The 15,515-nt window shown below is 49.6% G+C and overlaps 1 protein-coding gene across 1 annotated transcript in view; it reads left to right on the top strand.

The window, feature by feature from the left end:
• LOC119956869 (dual oxidase 2-like) overlaps window positions 1–15,515 on the top strand; it is a 78,723-nt gene that overhangs the window by 43,035 nt on the left and 20,173 nt on the right. Inside the window, 6 exon segments of the mRNA XM_038784401.1 lie at window positions 704–879; window positions 3,056–3,122; window positions 4,359–4,427; window positions 7,554–7,726; window positions 10,191–10,421; window positions 12,864–12,963. Of these exon segments, the coding sequence (XP_038640329.1) occupies window positions 704–879; window positions 3,056–3,122; window positions 4,359–4,427; window positions 7,554–7,726; window positions 10,191–10,421; window positions 12,864–12,963 (816 nt within the window).

Raw genomic sequence — 15,515 nt, 5'->3', positions numbered from 1 at the left:
ATGAACCTAAATGACATCCCACCACCGGTGGCTGGGAATCCCAGGTCGTCCCTTCCACCCTCCTACTTAGTCAGGGAACCATTTTCTATCACTGAGAGTCCCAGACACAACCTCTCCATAGCACTTAAGTGGCCCCAGCTGCCATGATTCCTATTGCAATGGGCTGCATTAAATCCAGCTCCTATATATATATCTATATATATATCTGTGTGTGTGTGTGTGTGTGTGTGTGGCAGAAAACATCAGCACAATAGTAATAGCATTCTTCACTTCAAAACAAAAAACGCTTTGCACATTCTCCTCGTGTCTGCGTGGGTCTCACCCCCACAACCCAAAGATGTGCCACACTAAATTGCCCCATAATTGGGCGGAAAAAACTGTTTAAATCGCTAAAACTCAGACATCCAGGCAGTGAATAAAAAGAGTCCTTGAAGTCTATACTTTATAGTCTCCAAGTTTATATATTTACAGAGACACACATTATCCTGCATCTCCAACCAACAACCACATTTAAACGTGTCTCCAATTAATATCCACCATCAATAAGTCCCCAACTGGTAAGTAATTAGCAAGTATTTTCTACAAACACACGTACCACAAAATGTTTTCACGTTTACATTTTTATTTTTGCTCATGGTGTTTCGCTAGTAAAGCGGATTTTGATCCAGTTGACACAGGCATCATTCACACTTTGTTCCACTAGGTCCTTCATTGAGATCTCCAATAACTGCTTGTCAAAAACACAGGCAGAAGAGGTCATGGAGTCTCTCTTCAAGGAGGCCGGATTCCAGGACAAGGAAGATTTAACCTGGGAGGATTTCCATTACCTGTTCCGAGATCACGGCGATGAGTTGGAGTTCGCTCAGCTCAATGTAAAAGGTGAGCGACCCTTTTTTTTGGAAAGGAGTAGCAGATAAACGGGAAATCTAGTTATCCTGCGGGGATAGCGTCTGAGTTCCTGATCTCGGTGTTGCTACATGGAGAGGTGACAAAGTGTCTGCCTGGTGCTTCCGTGCAGGTGGATGAATGTTTGCTGGCTGGACCATTCTGCTGCACCCTTTTTGCCTTCTGAATCACTGCTCATGTGTGCGGCAGCGAGATAAAATATAGACATAGAACTTACTGTGCAGTGCATTTGGCCCTCGATTCTGCACCGGCCCTTGGAAAGAGCACCCTACCTAAGCCCACAGCTCCCCCCTATCGCCGTAACCCAGTAATCCTACCTAAACTTTTTGGGACACTAAGGGACAATTTATCACGGCCAATCCACCTAACCTACACATCTTTGGACTGTGGGAGGAAACCGGAGCACCCGGAGAAAACCCACGCAGACACGGGGAGAACGTGCAGACTCCGCACAGACAGTGACCCAAGACAGGAATTGAACCTGGGACCCTGGAGCTGTGAAGCAACTATGCTAACCACTGAGCCACCCCTTCGCAATCTGGCCTCCTGATGACCTGATTTCCAACGTGCCAAGTTCTGAACTCTGTAAACCTCTCCCTAAATCTCTCCACTTCTCCAGCACTTCCTCCCTTTAGCCGGTTTAGCTCACTGGGCTAAATCGCTGGCTTTTAAAGCAGACCAAGGCAGGCCTGCAGCATGGTTCGATTCCCGTACCAGCCTCCCCGGACAGGTGCCGGAATGTGGCGACTGGGGGCTTTTCACAGTAACTTCATTGAAGCCTACTCGTGACAATAAGCGATTTTCATTCATTTCATTTCATTTTCATTTAAGTCTACATCTTTGACTAAAGAATTGCTAATTGCCCTTTTGTGACTCTCATATTTGTCTGATATATCATTCCAATGGAGAGCCTCGGAAAGTATTTAACAGTGTTGAAAGTTTTGTGTAAATGAAAGTTGTTGTGTATGATCATGTCATAGAACGAAGGACAAAAATGTTCACCTTGTCACTGAAGTTTGCCCTAAACTGTTTGGTTCTGCACAAGTTGAAGCTACCACAGGTGAAGGGCTGCACAAAAAGAACTTTGAAGGCTAATGCGCCTAAATGAATTGGCCTTGCACTACCATAATATAATCTTTATTAGTGTCACAAGTAGGCTTACATTAACACTGCAATGAAGTTACTGTGAAAAGCTCCTAGTCGCCACATTCCGGTGCCTGTTCGGGTACACTGAGGGATAATGTCCAATTCACCTAACGAGCACGACTTTCGGGACTTGTGGGAGGAAACCGGAGCGCCTGGAGGAACCCCACGCAGACACGGGTGAACTCTGCACAGACAGTGACCCAAGCCGTGAATCGAACCCGGGTCCCTGGCGCTGTGAGGCAGCAGTGCTAACCACTGCGCTGATCCACTTGGGCCAACTCATTCCTCTGAACCTGCTCCAACAGTGCCTGCCCTCTCATGGGCCTGGAAGAATATTGCTGCAGTAAATGATCTGAAACATACTCCAGGAACTCTCATCCCTCTTGTCCCTTTGCAACATTCCTATCCCAGTCTATGTTTCAATAATTGAAGTCTTCCATTATAATTATTCTCTCATTCTTGCGCCTCTCTGTAATGTTTTTGCAAATGTGTTTCTCTACATCCAATGGGTTTCATTAGTGACTGTTTTTGAAAAGAGAGAAATCTTGCTGAAGTTTTAAATCTTGCACTCATCACGACAAATACAAGTATGCCAAATTTCAAACAATTATTTGGTATACTTGGCCCTGATGAGCGAATTAAAAAAAGGTTTCGGTCACGGTTCTCTTTTCAGTAGTATTTAAGTTCTGTACCACCAGGTGGCTATTAGTGGCCATCTTTATTTTTCTGGAATATGTCGGTTATTCATGGTGGAAGAAAAACTGCCCAATATCAATCCAAAGTTTCTTCTTGCAAATTTGCAACCCATTTCCTTGTATCACTAACTAAGCTGAGGTAGTGTTCAGATTTGTCTCTTCTGTACTGTTTGCAGATTCCTTTAGCTTTAATGAGATCTCATTATAGATGCCTACTCTGAGGTTTCAAAAGCAAAGTCTCTTTTCTTTCCTTGTAGTCAAGGTGTGTTATGTAAAATTCTATCGGATGTTGTCTTCTGTTCTCTCAGGTATGGATATCCGAGAGAAGTCGAACAAGTATCACAGAGTCTCTTTCCTCAAAGGCAACCCATACAAGTGAGTAGACGCTTCAAGTTTACAACACTGTCACTTTACTCCCCCCACAACCATCAGAGAGGCAGGAAAAACAGAGGGATGTCCCAGTGTCCATTGTGGAAACTGCACCGGGAAATTCATCTCCAACCAATGTAGCCAACTAAGTAATCGATGATTTGAAGTGGCAACATTTTTGAGATCATCATGAGGATTATTGCTGGGGCTGGGTGGGACCTCCTTTCCACTTTGGTCACTCAATACCTTCATCAATCACTCCCCGCATGGCCAGATTACAAATGGCTTCTTCTCTGCCCGAATGGCGGACGTATTTCCCTTTCTCGGGCTTTCTTCTTCATTCCTCTCCTCAGCTCTTTTCATGACTTTAATTTCTGAGGTTGCCGATTTCCATTAAGCTGCCCATACAGTGGCCAAGACACACGAAGAATTAGGTGGGCTCACTTTTTAAAATAGTAATTATAGTTCTGAATAGCCTAACACATGGGGAACATTTGTTGTCCATTCCCAGTTGGCCTGAGAAGGTGGTGGGTGTACCCAATTCATTTTTTCCAATTAAGGGGCAATTTAGCGTGGCCAATCCACCTACCCTGCACATCTTTGGGTCGTGGGGGCGAAACCCACGGGGAGAATGTGCAAACTCCACACAGACGGTGGCCCAGAGCCGGGATCGAACCTGGGACCTTGGCGCCGTGAGGCAGCAGTGCTCACCACTGCATCACCGTGCTGCCTATGGGCCATCTCTTTGACCTGCCTCAGTCTATGTGGCTCCCACAGGAGAAGACGGGAATAGGAATTGGCCATTCCGCCTCTCGCCCTCTTTCCTCCATTTGACCTGTAATTGAACTCCATCTGCACAACATCGCTCCATAACCCTGTTGCTCTTAGCTAAAGAAAGATTTGTCAATGAGGTGAGCTCAGGACTTCCACAATATTGACTTTACTTTGTATTCGTTTGAGACAGATTGAAACCAGCTAAATGTTAATGTTCAGGGTGGGGGGGGGGGGGGGGGGGGGGGGGGTTGGAGAGTTTAATGAACAGAAGATCAGGACTAATGTGCTCGGAGATATTCGGACGATTGATCCGCTGGTTCCATAAACGAACTTGTGGTTCACCCAGTCCCCTCCCTATCAGCTTCGACACGTGCCCCATTTTGCGGTGGTGATGATTCTTCACTTGTGGGTGAAGCACACTCTCCTGAACCTCGTGACTAATGTTCTTGTTCTCCGCTTACCCAAAAGGAACACACAGGAGTCTGCTGTGGAACACATTGGTCAAGAATTCCGCTACCGAGACAGGCTGAACAAGAAGTAAGGCCTCCTGTTCTGTGCTGTTGAACTTTGTGTGTGTGTGTGTGCCGGCTGTCTGAGTGCATGTCCACTTACAACAGGAGGGAAGTGTTTCAGGCATTGCGGATCTCTAGCAGCACAGCTGGCCCCAGGAGTTGACCTTGATGCGAAATGCAACTGAGGTTTAACCTTGTGCTCCCTGTGCTAGCTCACCTGGTTATGGCAGTGGGGTGAGTATTTGGCAATAACCAAATTCAGTGAATATGATCATTTGTGGGTGACCGGTGCCAGAGTGTAAAAGCTCAACTGGCTCACGGGTATACGATGGAGAATGGAATATGTCACGCACACAAGTACCTGTCAGTTCAATGTCTGGTTAACAACGCTCTCTGAAGAGAGCGAATTCAGTTACCCAAACCAAAATAATGATGGATGGGCAGAGCAAACAGCCGAGGACTTTGGTTCCTCGGTATGACCATGTTCTTTCGCCCGTTTATCAGAGAGAGGATTCAATTCCAGTGACTGTAAGATTGATGTTTCCAGTGGGTTTGATGTTCCTGAGCCACACACCTAAACGTTCACAGTTATCTCTCAATGACTGCCTACCTGCTTGTGACGTATTGGGGAGATTCATGCCTGGGATGAGGCCTTTAGTTGTCTATTTGCCAAGATCACGAGGCTGAGCGTCTAGCGCAGTGATGGGAAACCTAGGCCAGTGAGTGGGCCGCATGAGTGACCCTCCTTCATCTGAGGGGGACGAAAAATTGAATTCAGGTCTTGTTCACTAACCGTGACCCCATGGATAAGGTTAAATACATTTAATACATGCCAAATATTACGTAACGCATTACAGAAAATGCCTTATCATTTATATATTAACTGAACTGTCATTGACTTCAAATGGTAGAGACAATATAAATATTTACACTGTGGACACAGATGGAGCGCACGGCTCTCACAGTCAATGTTGTGAGCAATCAGCACGGCTTCACTCGCCCTCGCTTTATAATAATCGCTTATTGTCACGAGTAGGCTTCAATGAAGTTACTGTGAAAAGCCCCTAGTCGCCACATTCCGGCGCCTGTTCGGGGAGGCTGGTACGGGAATCGAACCCGCGCTGCTGGCGTGAATCACTTCCGTCATCCCGGTAGGATAAAAACGAGACGTAGAGAAATCAGCGTAATGTGGCGACCCTGAACATGGGCAGTGGTCAAACAAAATGCCTCGTGGGGCCGGGCCGCACTCACAACCCAGATGGGCCGATGTGGCCTCCAGCCCGCGGGTTGCCCACCACTGGTCGAGTGAGATGGCGTGTTTAGAAAAAGGAAAGTACCAACTTGCAACTGGTGCTCTCCGCCCCACTTGCTCCAGTACCAAATGGGATTTGAGGCGGTCCAGTTTGAGGCATGTCCCCAGCCTCCACCTCGCTGGCTGTTTCTGGCTGTTTGAATGTTCCTGGGGAGGATGACAATGAATTTTGAAGTGGTATCAGTGGTGTGAATGTTGCAGTTTTCATGCTTTCCAATTTTGGGGCGTCAGATGTCATCGCCATTTCCATATTGATGTCCATCAGAATAAAGAGCAAACCATGAGCTCACCAAGTTTAGCAACGCTAAGATCAGCAAAATCCCCCCCCCCCCCCCCCCTACTAACCCAGGTCCCAAGAGATGGGAGAGATGTTCCCTCTGGCACAACCCCCTAAAATGAGAATGAGGTAGTTCTTGGATCAATGAGGGTGCCTCCTAAATGTCCAATCTATTGCCCATGGTCAGCTGATGAGTATACGTTTCTTTCTGATGTACAAAATGGTGACAGAGAGACTGCCAAAACTACCCCCCAGAGTCACCTCGTGGTGTGAGTGTGAACACAGATTGTGGCGGAAGACACGTTAAAATCGAAAGGTCAGGTAGCAATATTCAGACAGGAACGTATGGCAACAGAAATGGAAACTGATGGGTTTTTTTTTAAATTTAGAGTACCCGATTCATTTTTTCCAATTAAGGGGGAATTTAGCCTGGCCAATCTACCTACCCTGCACATCAAGGGCAGCACGGTAGCATCGTGGTTAGCACAATTGCTTCACAGCTCCAGGGTCCCAGGTTCGAATCCCGGCTTGGGTCACTGTCTGTGCGGAGTCTGCACATCCTCCCCCTGTCTGCGTGGGCTTCCTCCGGGTGCTCCGGTTTCCTCCCACAGTCCAAGGATGTGCAGGTTAGGTGAATTGGCCATGCTAAATTGCCCTCAGGGTCCAAATTGCCCTTAGTGTTGGATGGGGTTACTGGGTTATGGGGATAGGGTGGAGGTGTTGACCTTGGGTAAGGGGCTCTTTCCAACAGCCGGTGCAGACTCGATGGGCCGAAATCTTTGGGTTGTGGGGGTGAGACCCACGTAAACACGGGGAGAATGTGCAAACTCCGCCCGGACAGTGACCCAGGGCCGGGATCGAACCTGGGACCTCAGCGCCGTGAGGCCGCAGGGCTAACCCACTTCGTCACTGTGCTGCCCCGGAAACTGATGTTTGAAGTAAATTGAACATTGGCATCGTAGATAACTGTTCAGTGCCTGAAGGTTCTGGTACCAGGGAGAATGGAGAGAGAGAGCACATTACACACCAGTAAAGTGAGATGGGTCCCACTCCATTTTTGCATTAAATTCCGCCATTGCTGTGGATCTGGAGTCACATGTAGGCCAGGCCAGATAAGGACAGCAGATTTCCTTCCCTAAAGGACAGGTGGGTTTTTAAGATAACGGTTTCACAGTCATCATTAGACTTTTAATTCCAGATTTATATTGAATTCAAATTTGATGCAGTGGCGGGATTTGAACCTGGGTCCCAGGAACATCACCCTGGGTCACTGGTTTACTGTTCCAGTGACAATGCCACCGCCTACCCAACAATCAGCATGCAGTCAACAATCATGTAACCATATCCATCTATGAGCCAGAGCCTGGAGGAGAGGAGTGAGGGGGTGGGGGGGGGAGGGGATGGGGTGGGGGGGGAGGGGGAGGGGAGGGGGTGGGGGGGGGGAGGGGAGGGGGGTGGGGGGGGGGAGGGGAGGGGGGTGGGTGTGGTGTAAGGAGGAGACACACAGTGCAAAATCAATAATTGGCATTAATAATGAAATGGTATTTTGCTGCTCCTTGTAGGTCTAATCGCCCGAGACCTTATACAGAAGCAAAACGGGAGAAGTATAACCGCAGCAAAGTGCACCAGAAGGTTCAGCAGTTCAAACGCTTCATTGAGAACTATCGAAGGCACATCGTCTGTGTTCTAATCTTCTATGGGGTAGCAGCCGGTGTGTTTGTGGAACGGGCCTATCGTGAGTACCGTGAGAGTCTCTTTCTACGTCTTGTCAGGATGACTTGGAGTTTGCTGCCCTGTGCAGTACTCAAAGCAAACAGCAGAGCTGAAAGGATAACATAGCAAGATTTCATGTTTTAAGACATTTACTGTAACAAATAGACTACAAGCACTATTGACTAAACATTATGGGCGCGATTCTCCGCTCCCCACGCGGCCTGGAAGAATCGCGGGAGGGCCCCCCGACATTTTTTATACCCTCCTGGCGCCGCCCGCGATTCCGCCCCCCCCCCCCCCCCCCCCCCGGCTCGGAAAAATCGGCGCTCGCCATTTTGTACGGCGAACGGCGATTCTCCGAGCCCGATGGGCCGAGCGGTCAGCCCTTCATGCCCGTTTCACGACGGCGGCAAACACACCTGGTCGCTGCATTCGTGAAACGGGCGCCAGATGCCCGTTTGGGGCATCTAGGGGCCCGATTGGGACGGGAGCACCACGACTGTGCTCGGGAGGGGACAGGCCCGATCACCGGGTCAGCGTCCAAAATGGATGCGCTCTTTCCCCTCCGTCGCCCAGCAAAATCAAGCCGCCACGTCTTGCCGGGCGGCTGAGGAGAAAGACGGCCATCGCGCATGCGCGGGTTCGTGCCGTCTGCGCGATGAAGTCATCCGCGCATGCGCGGGTTGGAACCGGCAACACATGCATGCACGGATGACTTCACATTCTCGGCGTGATGAGGTCGCTGCCGAGAAAGACGGAGGCCCGCTCCTAGCCCCCCGGGTGGGGGTGAATTAGGTGTGGGGAGCGGGCTCCGAGGCCGTCGTGAACCTCAGCCGAGTTCACGACGGCCTTCACGAATTCGGCCCCCTGCGGAGAATTCCGCCCTATTTTCGTGGACAACTCCTACTTTAAATCACAAAACAGGACATTCACCTTTTACATTTAACACAGCTTCACAGATGTCCTTTACACTGTACTTTAGGTAGACATTGAATTCTGCCCGAACCAGTCCAAGATGATTTGCTGCCCCCCAGGGTTTACTTGTGTTCTTTTCCTTTCTCAGCCTGGGAAAGTTAATCTCAGAACTGTCTTTCACAGTAAAGTATTTCCCCCCTGGAGAATCTACCTCTGGCACAAGCTGGGCGAATGTTCTAGCCTTAACTCCTCACGAATGTCGTCATTTTTACCTAAGCGCGAGCTCCCACGCACTTTCCTGCGTGGTCAACCTCAAGCCGTCAAATTCTCCCAGAGCCTCTGACTGTGACATTTCAGGGATATCTTAGAAATCCTTCCCCTCTCAAAGTCCATCTCCATGGCAATATGAATCACCTGGGTCTTATATCCAGGTTTAGCTCAATTGGCTGGACAGCTGGTTTGTGATGCAGAGCGAGGCCCAACAGCCTGGATTCAATTCCCGTACCAGCTGAGGTTATTCATGAAGACCCCGCCTTCTCAGCTTTGCCCCTCGCCTGAGGTATGGTGAAACCCTCGGGTTAAATCGCCACCAATCAGCTCTTCCCTGCCAAAGGGGAAAAGCAGCCTTTGGTCATCCGGGACTGCGGCAGCTTTACAATATCCAGGTAGAAATGCCTTGGGACCCCAACTCCGTTGGAGCTTAATGGACATTTAAAGCACAACTGTACACAACCCGAGATTCTCAACACCCTTCTGGGACTTTGGAGAATGAAGGTGTGTCCGTTGTTAGCACGTAGGCTGCTGACATTGTCTCCAAGTATAAACATTTTGCACCGAAATCCCAGTAAAAATCAGGGTCTGCTTTAATCTCCAAAAGTAAAACTACCCAGGCAGACTGCAAAACAGGTCATATGACCTCTTCATTCTACCTGCAATTGAATACACAGTTCCAAAACATACCTATCTTATCAACCTCATAATGGCAACAAGTTTGACATTGGAATGTGACAGATGTGCTACTAACAGTACTTCTGACTCCATAAAAGCATGTTGTATAAACAGTGAAACCAAAGGCATTATTTTCCTATATTGGTGTGTGCTCCCTTAAGACCACAATATCTGTGTGCACGTGTTCATACACGGTTCACTTGGAGTTGGTATTGCTGTGGCAACGTGTCCTTGCTTTTATAATGCATGTTATAGTCCAGAGCTAAGGTTAGGGTTGGCGGATGTTCTAACATTCTTTCCATACCCAATTGGTGCTAAATCAATGAAAATCGCTGAGGAGCTTGTAGATATTGTGCACCCATTTTCCCTTCTGCTGTGGCCGTTTTCTGACGCTTGCTCATTACTGCTGTCGGTCCTTGACTTTCTTTTTAAGTGTTGTCGAAATTTGAATTGGGAAATGTCCGATGGACAGAAAGTGTGATGGACAGACAGTGTATGGGTCTGTGTGTATTAAAGCCTGTGTTTTGTTAGTCTTCAGTACATCAGTTAAAGCTAGCAATAGACAGGAATGCAGTCTCTACCCTCAATCAACCTTGCAAGTTTTGCTTTCCTCTTTTGTCCAGACTATGCGATTGAAGCGGAGTCAACTGGAATCCCACAAAATACTTACGTCGGCATTATCATATCCCGTGGATCAGCGGCAAGTATCTCCTTCTTGTACGCCTACATCCTCCTCACAATGTGCCGCAACCTCATCACCTTCCTGCGCGAAACCTTCCTCAACCGCTACATTCCCTTTGATGCTGCCGTGGACTTCCATCGCTGGATTGCAATGTCAGCTGCTGCACTCACAAGTTAGTTCACCTCCATTGTGCTGTCTATTACCTTCCACGCGTGCTCACATTATCTCCCTGTAATAGTTCGCGGGATGGAAAGAGGGCTTTGGAAAAAGCAGTTGTGGCCAATTGTATTTAAGGGCAAGCTGCATGAGAAAGAGAAACAAATTTTGCCAAAAGGAGAGACAAGCGCTCTGACACGACCTTCTACTGGCCGCACAATTAAGCACCGTTGTGCACGAATTTCATTGCTGGTGTAAGGCAAGATATGTGGCTGGCACATCCCAGCAACTGGCTGGTCGTATCTAAAAGGTTCCTTCGGTTGTTTGTAACAGGCAAGAGAGTCTACAAAATATTGAGGGGCATAGACAGGGTGGATAGTCAGAGACTTTTTCCCAGGGGAGAGGGGCCAATTACTAGGGGCATAGATTTAAGGTGCGAGGGGCAAGGTTTAGAGGAGATGTACGAGGCAAGTGTTTTACACAGAGGGTAGTGGGTGCCTGGAACTCGCTGCCGGAGGAGGTGGTGGAAGCAGGGACGATAATGACGTTTAAGGGGCATCTTGACAAATACATGAATAGGATGGGAATAGAGGGATACGGACCCAGGAAGAGTAGAAGATTTTAGTTTAGATGGGCAGCATGGTCAGCACAGGCTTGGAGGGCCTGTTCCTGTGCTGTACTTTTCTTTGTTCTTTGTTCTAGTACATACAAGACTCAACCAGCCTTCACTTGCAAAACCCAAAACAAAACATCAGCTGCTGGAGGCGATTGGCAATTGGGCAACACTGGATGAACAATCCCGAGTGTGCCAATCACTACTGACTAATTTAAGGCGCTTAGTTCAGCTCGTAGCATAGTTAATTTAGGCTTGCTAGGGAGTGACACGTTTTCAGATGGAGGGACCCATTTTACTGCACACAAAAGGAACGTGTTCAAACCTTGCACCTTTTTCGAATTACTGGACTCGCGCTCAGATTAAATGACTGAATTCATGAGAAGTTAGGACAAGGCTAGAGCGCTCACCGAGCACAAGCTGGGAAGGTTGGTGAGTCTACAGCTCACTGTGGCTTTGTCATGGCAACACCTCCGTCAATCAGTCGATTTGCCAGCCAATCAGCAGCCTTTTCTCCTGTAGTATAAATTGGTGGGATTGTTTGAAATTTTGTATTCTTGAATTTGTCCTGATGGGTGCAAGGTGAAAAAATCAGCAAATGTGAATTGCCCACAGATTGAGATTGGAAGTCTAATGGCCTTGAGTGAAGTGTTGTCTCTCGTGGAGGTTTCCTAATGGGATCCACCTTATTTCGAGGGGATCAAGGCCATGGAGAAAGTTCAGAGCACGGTGGCACAGTGGTTAGCACTGCTACCTCACAGCGACACGGACCCGGGCTCGATTCCGGCCTCGGGGTGACGGCCTGTGTGGAGTTTACACGTTCTCCCTGTGTCTCCGTGGGTTTTCCTCCGGGTGCTCTGGTTTCCTCCCACAGTCCAAAGGTTAGGTGGATTGGCCGTGCTCAATTGCCCCTAAGTGATCAGGGGATGTACAGGTTAGGTTACGGGGGATAGGACTGGGTGGATGGGCGGGGGAGTGGGCCTGGGCAGGATGCTCTTTTGGAGGGTCGGTGCAGACTTGATGGGCCGAATGGCCTCCTGTACTGTAGGGATTCTATGAATGATTCACTGCAGTAAGATACATTGAGATGTATTGTAAGTATCAATGACCCACTGCTGTACCTTAATAGCATTAATTCAGAAATAGGTCAAATCCAGAATCGATTATCCAAAATTCTCTGCCCACTACCTAATATGACAGCAGGGATTTAACATTTCTGTAGACATTATTTACTGGGCAGCACGGTAGCACAGTGGGTAGCACTGTTGCTTCAGAGCTCCAGGGTCCCAGGTTCAATTCCCGGCTTGGGTCACTGTCTGTGCGGAGTCTGCACGTTCTCCCCGTGTCTGCGTGGGTTCCCTCCGGGCGCTCCGGTTTCCTCCCACAAGTCCCGAAAGACGTGCTGCTAGGTGATTTGGACATTCTGACTTCTCCCTCAGTGTACCTGATGGGACCACCAATTCACACGAGATGAAGAGTTGAAGTGACCAGTGGTTTTAATCAGCTAGATCTGTGCCTGCCTGCGACTGCTCTGTACTGAGTGTCGCCTACAGGCTGCAGATCTATATACCTCCCCCGAGGGGGCGGAGCCAGGGGCGGAGCCCACAAGGGCATCAACATAACACAATACAATGTCATGCAATACAATGGTGAACGGTCGCAGTAATACATTCACCACAATACCCGAACAGGCATCGGAGTGTGGGGACGAGGGGATTTTCACAGTAACTTCATTGCAGTGTTAATGTCAGACGACTTGTGACAATAAATATTATTATTATATATTGTGAGGGTTGTAAATAAAATGTTCTGTAACTGCTGCCGCATTTCTCTCGATTTCCGCAGTTTTTCACAGCGCTGGACACGGCGTCAATGTGTACTCGTTCTGTGTCAGCTCCCTCAGCAACCTCGCCTGCCTATTCCCCAGTGTGTTCATCGACGATGGGTAAGTTCCAGCCTGCTGCCAGGCCCCTTGACCCCCTGGGGAGCGCTCGCTCAGCTGACCTGGCCTTTTGATGAATAGCCGAGTATTTATAACCGGCCAAGCAAATGAGGTCGGCACGGAGATAAAAGGGAGACACGGCACGCACAGTGGAGGCCCTGTGTGGACAAAGCAGCTATTGTAGAAAGACGGATTAAAGATTAAAAGAAGCCTTTGAGTCCAGAGACACGCGTTGACTGGACCCCTATTGACAGTGCTATCTACTAGTCCAGTATAACTGATCTTTACACATCACTTACATCTCAGACATTCTCAATCTTAGACCTTATAATTAACAAGGAAATTATTACTGGTTTTCTTTCCCACAGACATTAAAGTACTTGATCTACATGAGCTGTGTATGGCAGTTGTGTGCCTCAGTACTGAAAATCCGGTTTCATTAGAATGAGCCAGACTGGGTTACAATTCATACCAATCACTGATGCTATCTAAAGTCTTATTAGGACAAATGGGACCAGTGCCCACTTGTTCCGCGGGCACAGTTGAACTGCCGACTCCACATCGGTGCTTCTCAATGCCTCCTCAAGCTACCCTTCAGCCTAAATGTGGGTGACTTCCTCCAGCATCCTTTCCTCTTAATGAGGCTGCCCTGAACTGGAGGGAGTCTGGATCAAGTGCTGGCGCTATCCATCAGCCTTGGCAGCAAGGGTTGGAGGGGGTGACTCAAGTGGTACCAGCACCAGAGAACAATTGTCAAGCTACGGGGCTAGATTCTCCTGCCCCCCCCCCCCCCCCCCACCTACCCGCTGCAAGATCGCAACGGGCGAGACGTCGACAACGGAGGCGTCCATTGCCCTCGGGCGGGATTTCCCGGTCGGCGGGCGGACGAGACGGAGAATCCGGCCCATAGGCACAAACTGTTTCACAGCCACCATAAATGAAACCCTTCATCAACTGCCTCGGGTGAGGTTCGATAGAGACTTCAAGGGTGATACTTTCCACCTCCCCCTCCCCCGCTGTAGCCTGTTTCGGAGTGCTGGAGGCAGCCCGCCATTGGATGGTGGCGGGTTCTGGGAACCGGTGGCAGGGGCTCACCATTGATGGGACTGTACTGGGTGACCCTGCTGGCAGGAACGGCCGGAAGATCCCACCAAACGTCTGCAGTCTTTCTTTTTCTTTAATTTAGAGTACCCAATTCATTTTTTCCAATTAAGGGGCAATTTAGCGTGGCCAATCCACCTACTCTGCACATCTTTGGGTTGTGGGGGTGAAACCCACACAGACACGGGGAGAATGTGCAAACTCCACACGGACAGTGACCCAGAGCCGGGATCGAACCTGGATCACGGCGCCGTGAGGCAGCAGTGCCAACCCACCTGCAATCTTTCTTTTGAAGAAGGAACACCTTTGTTGCAAAATAACATAGCTGCTGGATTCTCCGTCGGCGGGATGCTCCGCTTAGCCGACAGGGCACCCACGCCCGCGGGTTTTACGACGGCGTGGGGGTGGCCACAATCTGAAACCCCATTGGCCAGCTGCGGGAACGGAGAACCCGCTGCCGGTGGGGGCGCTCCGTGCCGGAAAACGGGGCTGGCGGGAGGGAAGATTCTGCCCCAAGGGCCGGGATTCACCGAGCCCCGGCTGCGCGCACGCGGTCGAAGCGGGGCTGGTTGGGGGCCATTGAAAGAAGCCACCGCGGCAATCCTCCGCGGTCGACCGGCTGAGTCCCCGCCGGCGTGGTTCTTGTACGGTTCCACCCGTCTGAAGCTCGGCATCGCGGCTGCAGTGGCTGTCCTGGTGGGGGGATCAGTCTCCGGGGGGGGGGGGGGCCTCCACGACAGCCAGGCCCACGATCGGGAGCCACTGATCGGCGGGCATGCGTGATCTGGAGGGGGGAGGGGCCTACCTTCTTCCACGCCGGCCCGCTGTGTGTGGCCGCCATGTCGTGCGGGGCCGGCGCCGCAGAGCACATGCGTGGACCGGCGGCCGGACGTGTAGGGCCCCGAATCGGCAGCAGGAGCTGTGTGGCGGACGCCGGGGTCCTGCAAGCCCCCTCAGAAAAAGGTTTGGAGTGATTCGCACCCGTTTTCTGGCGGGCATGGGGGGGCACAGCCCCATTATTGGAGAATCCCAGCCCTGATGTCTCGTTCTCAAACAATGATCTTTGGGGTGGGTTCATCCGCTAATCTCGGAAGCGATGGCCCAATTTGTTGATCAAACCGCAACGCATTTCCTTAACATGTGACAGTACAAACACGCAGAAATAATAGGGCATAAAGGGATTTGGGCGTGTGGGTTTGGAGAAAAACAGTAACAAAGATTGATTCGACCAAATAGATTGTTTCCTACTCCCAATTTCCAGATCCTGAGTTCAGTCCTGTAATGAAGGAATGCAACACTGTCAGAGGTGTTGTCTTCTGAAGGAAACATTGAACCAAGGGTTCTGTTCACCCTCTCAGGTTGATATACGAACATCCCCTTTTGTTAGTTCAAGGCTTCTGCAGAAAAACATGAAACCGATGAGTTATGTCACCGCATTATACAAGAGGCACATT

The sequence above is a fragment of the Scyliorhinus canicula genome, chromosome 24 (assembly GCF_902713615.1).
Source record: "Scyliorhinus canicula chromosome 24, sScyCan1.1, whole genome shotgun sequence".
Classification (NCBI taxonomy): Eukaryota; Metazoa; Chordata; class Chondrichthyes; order Carcharhiniformes; family Scyliorhinidae; genus Scyliorhinus; species Scyliorhinus canicula.
Note: the sequence above shows the minus strand (reverse complement) of the source record. Positions and strands in the feature narration are given on the sequence as shown.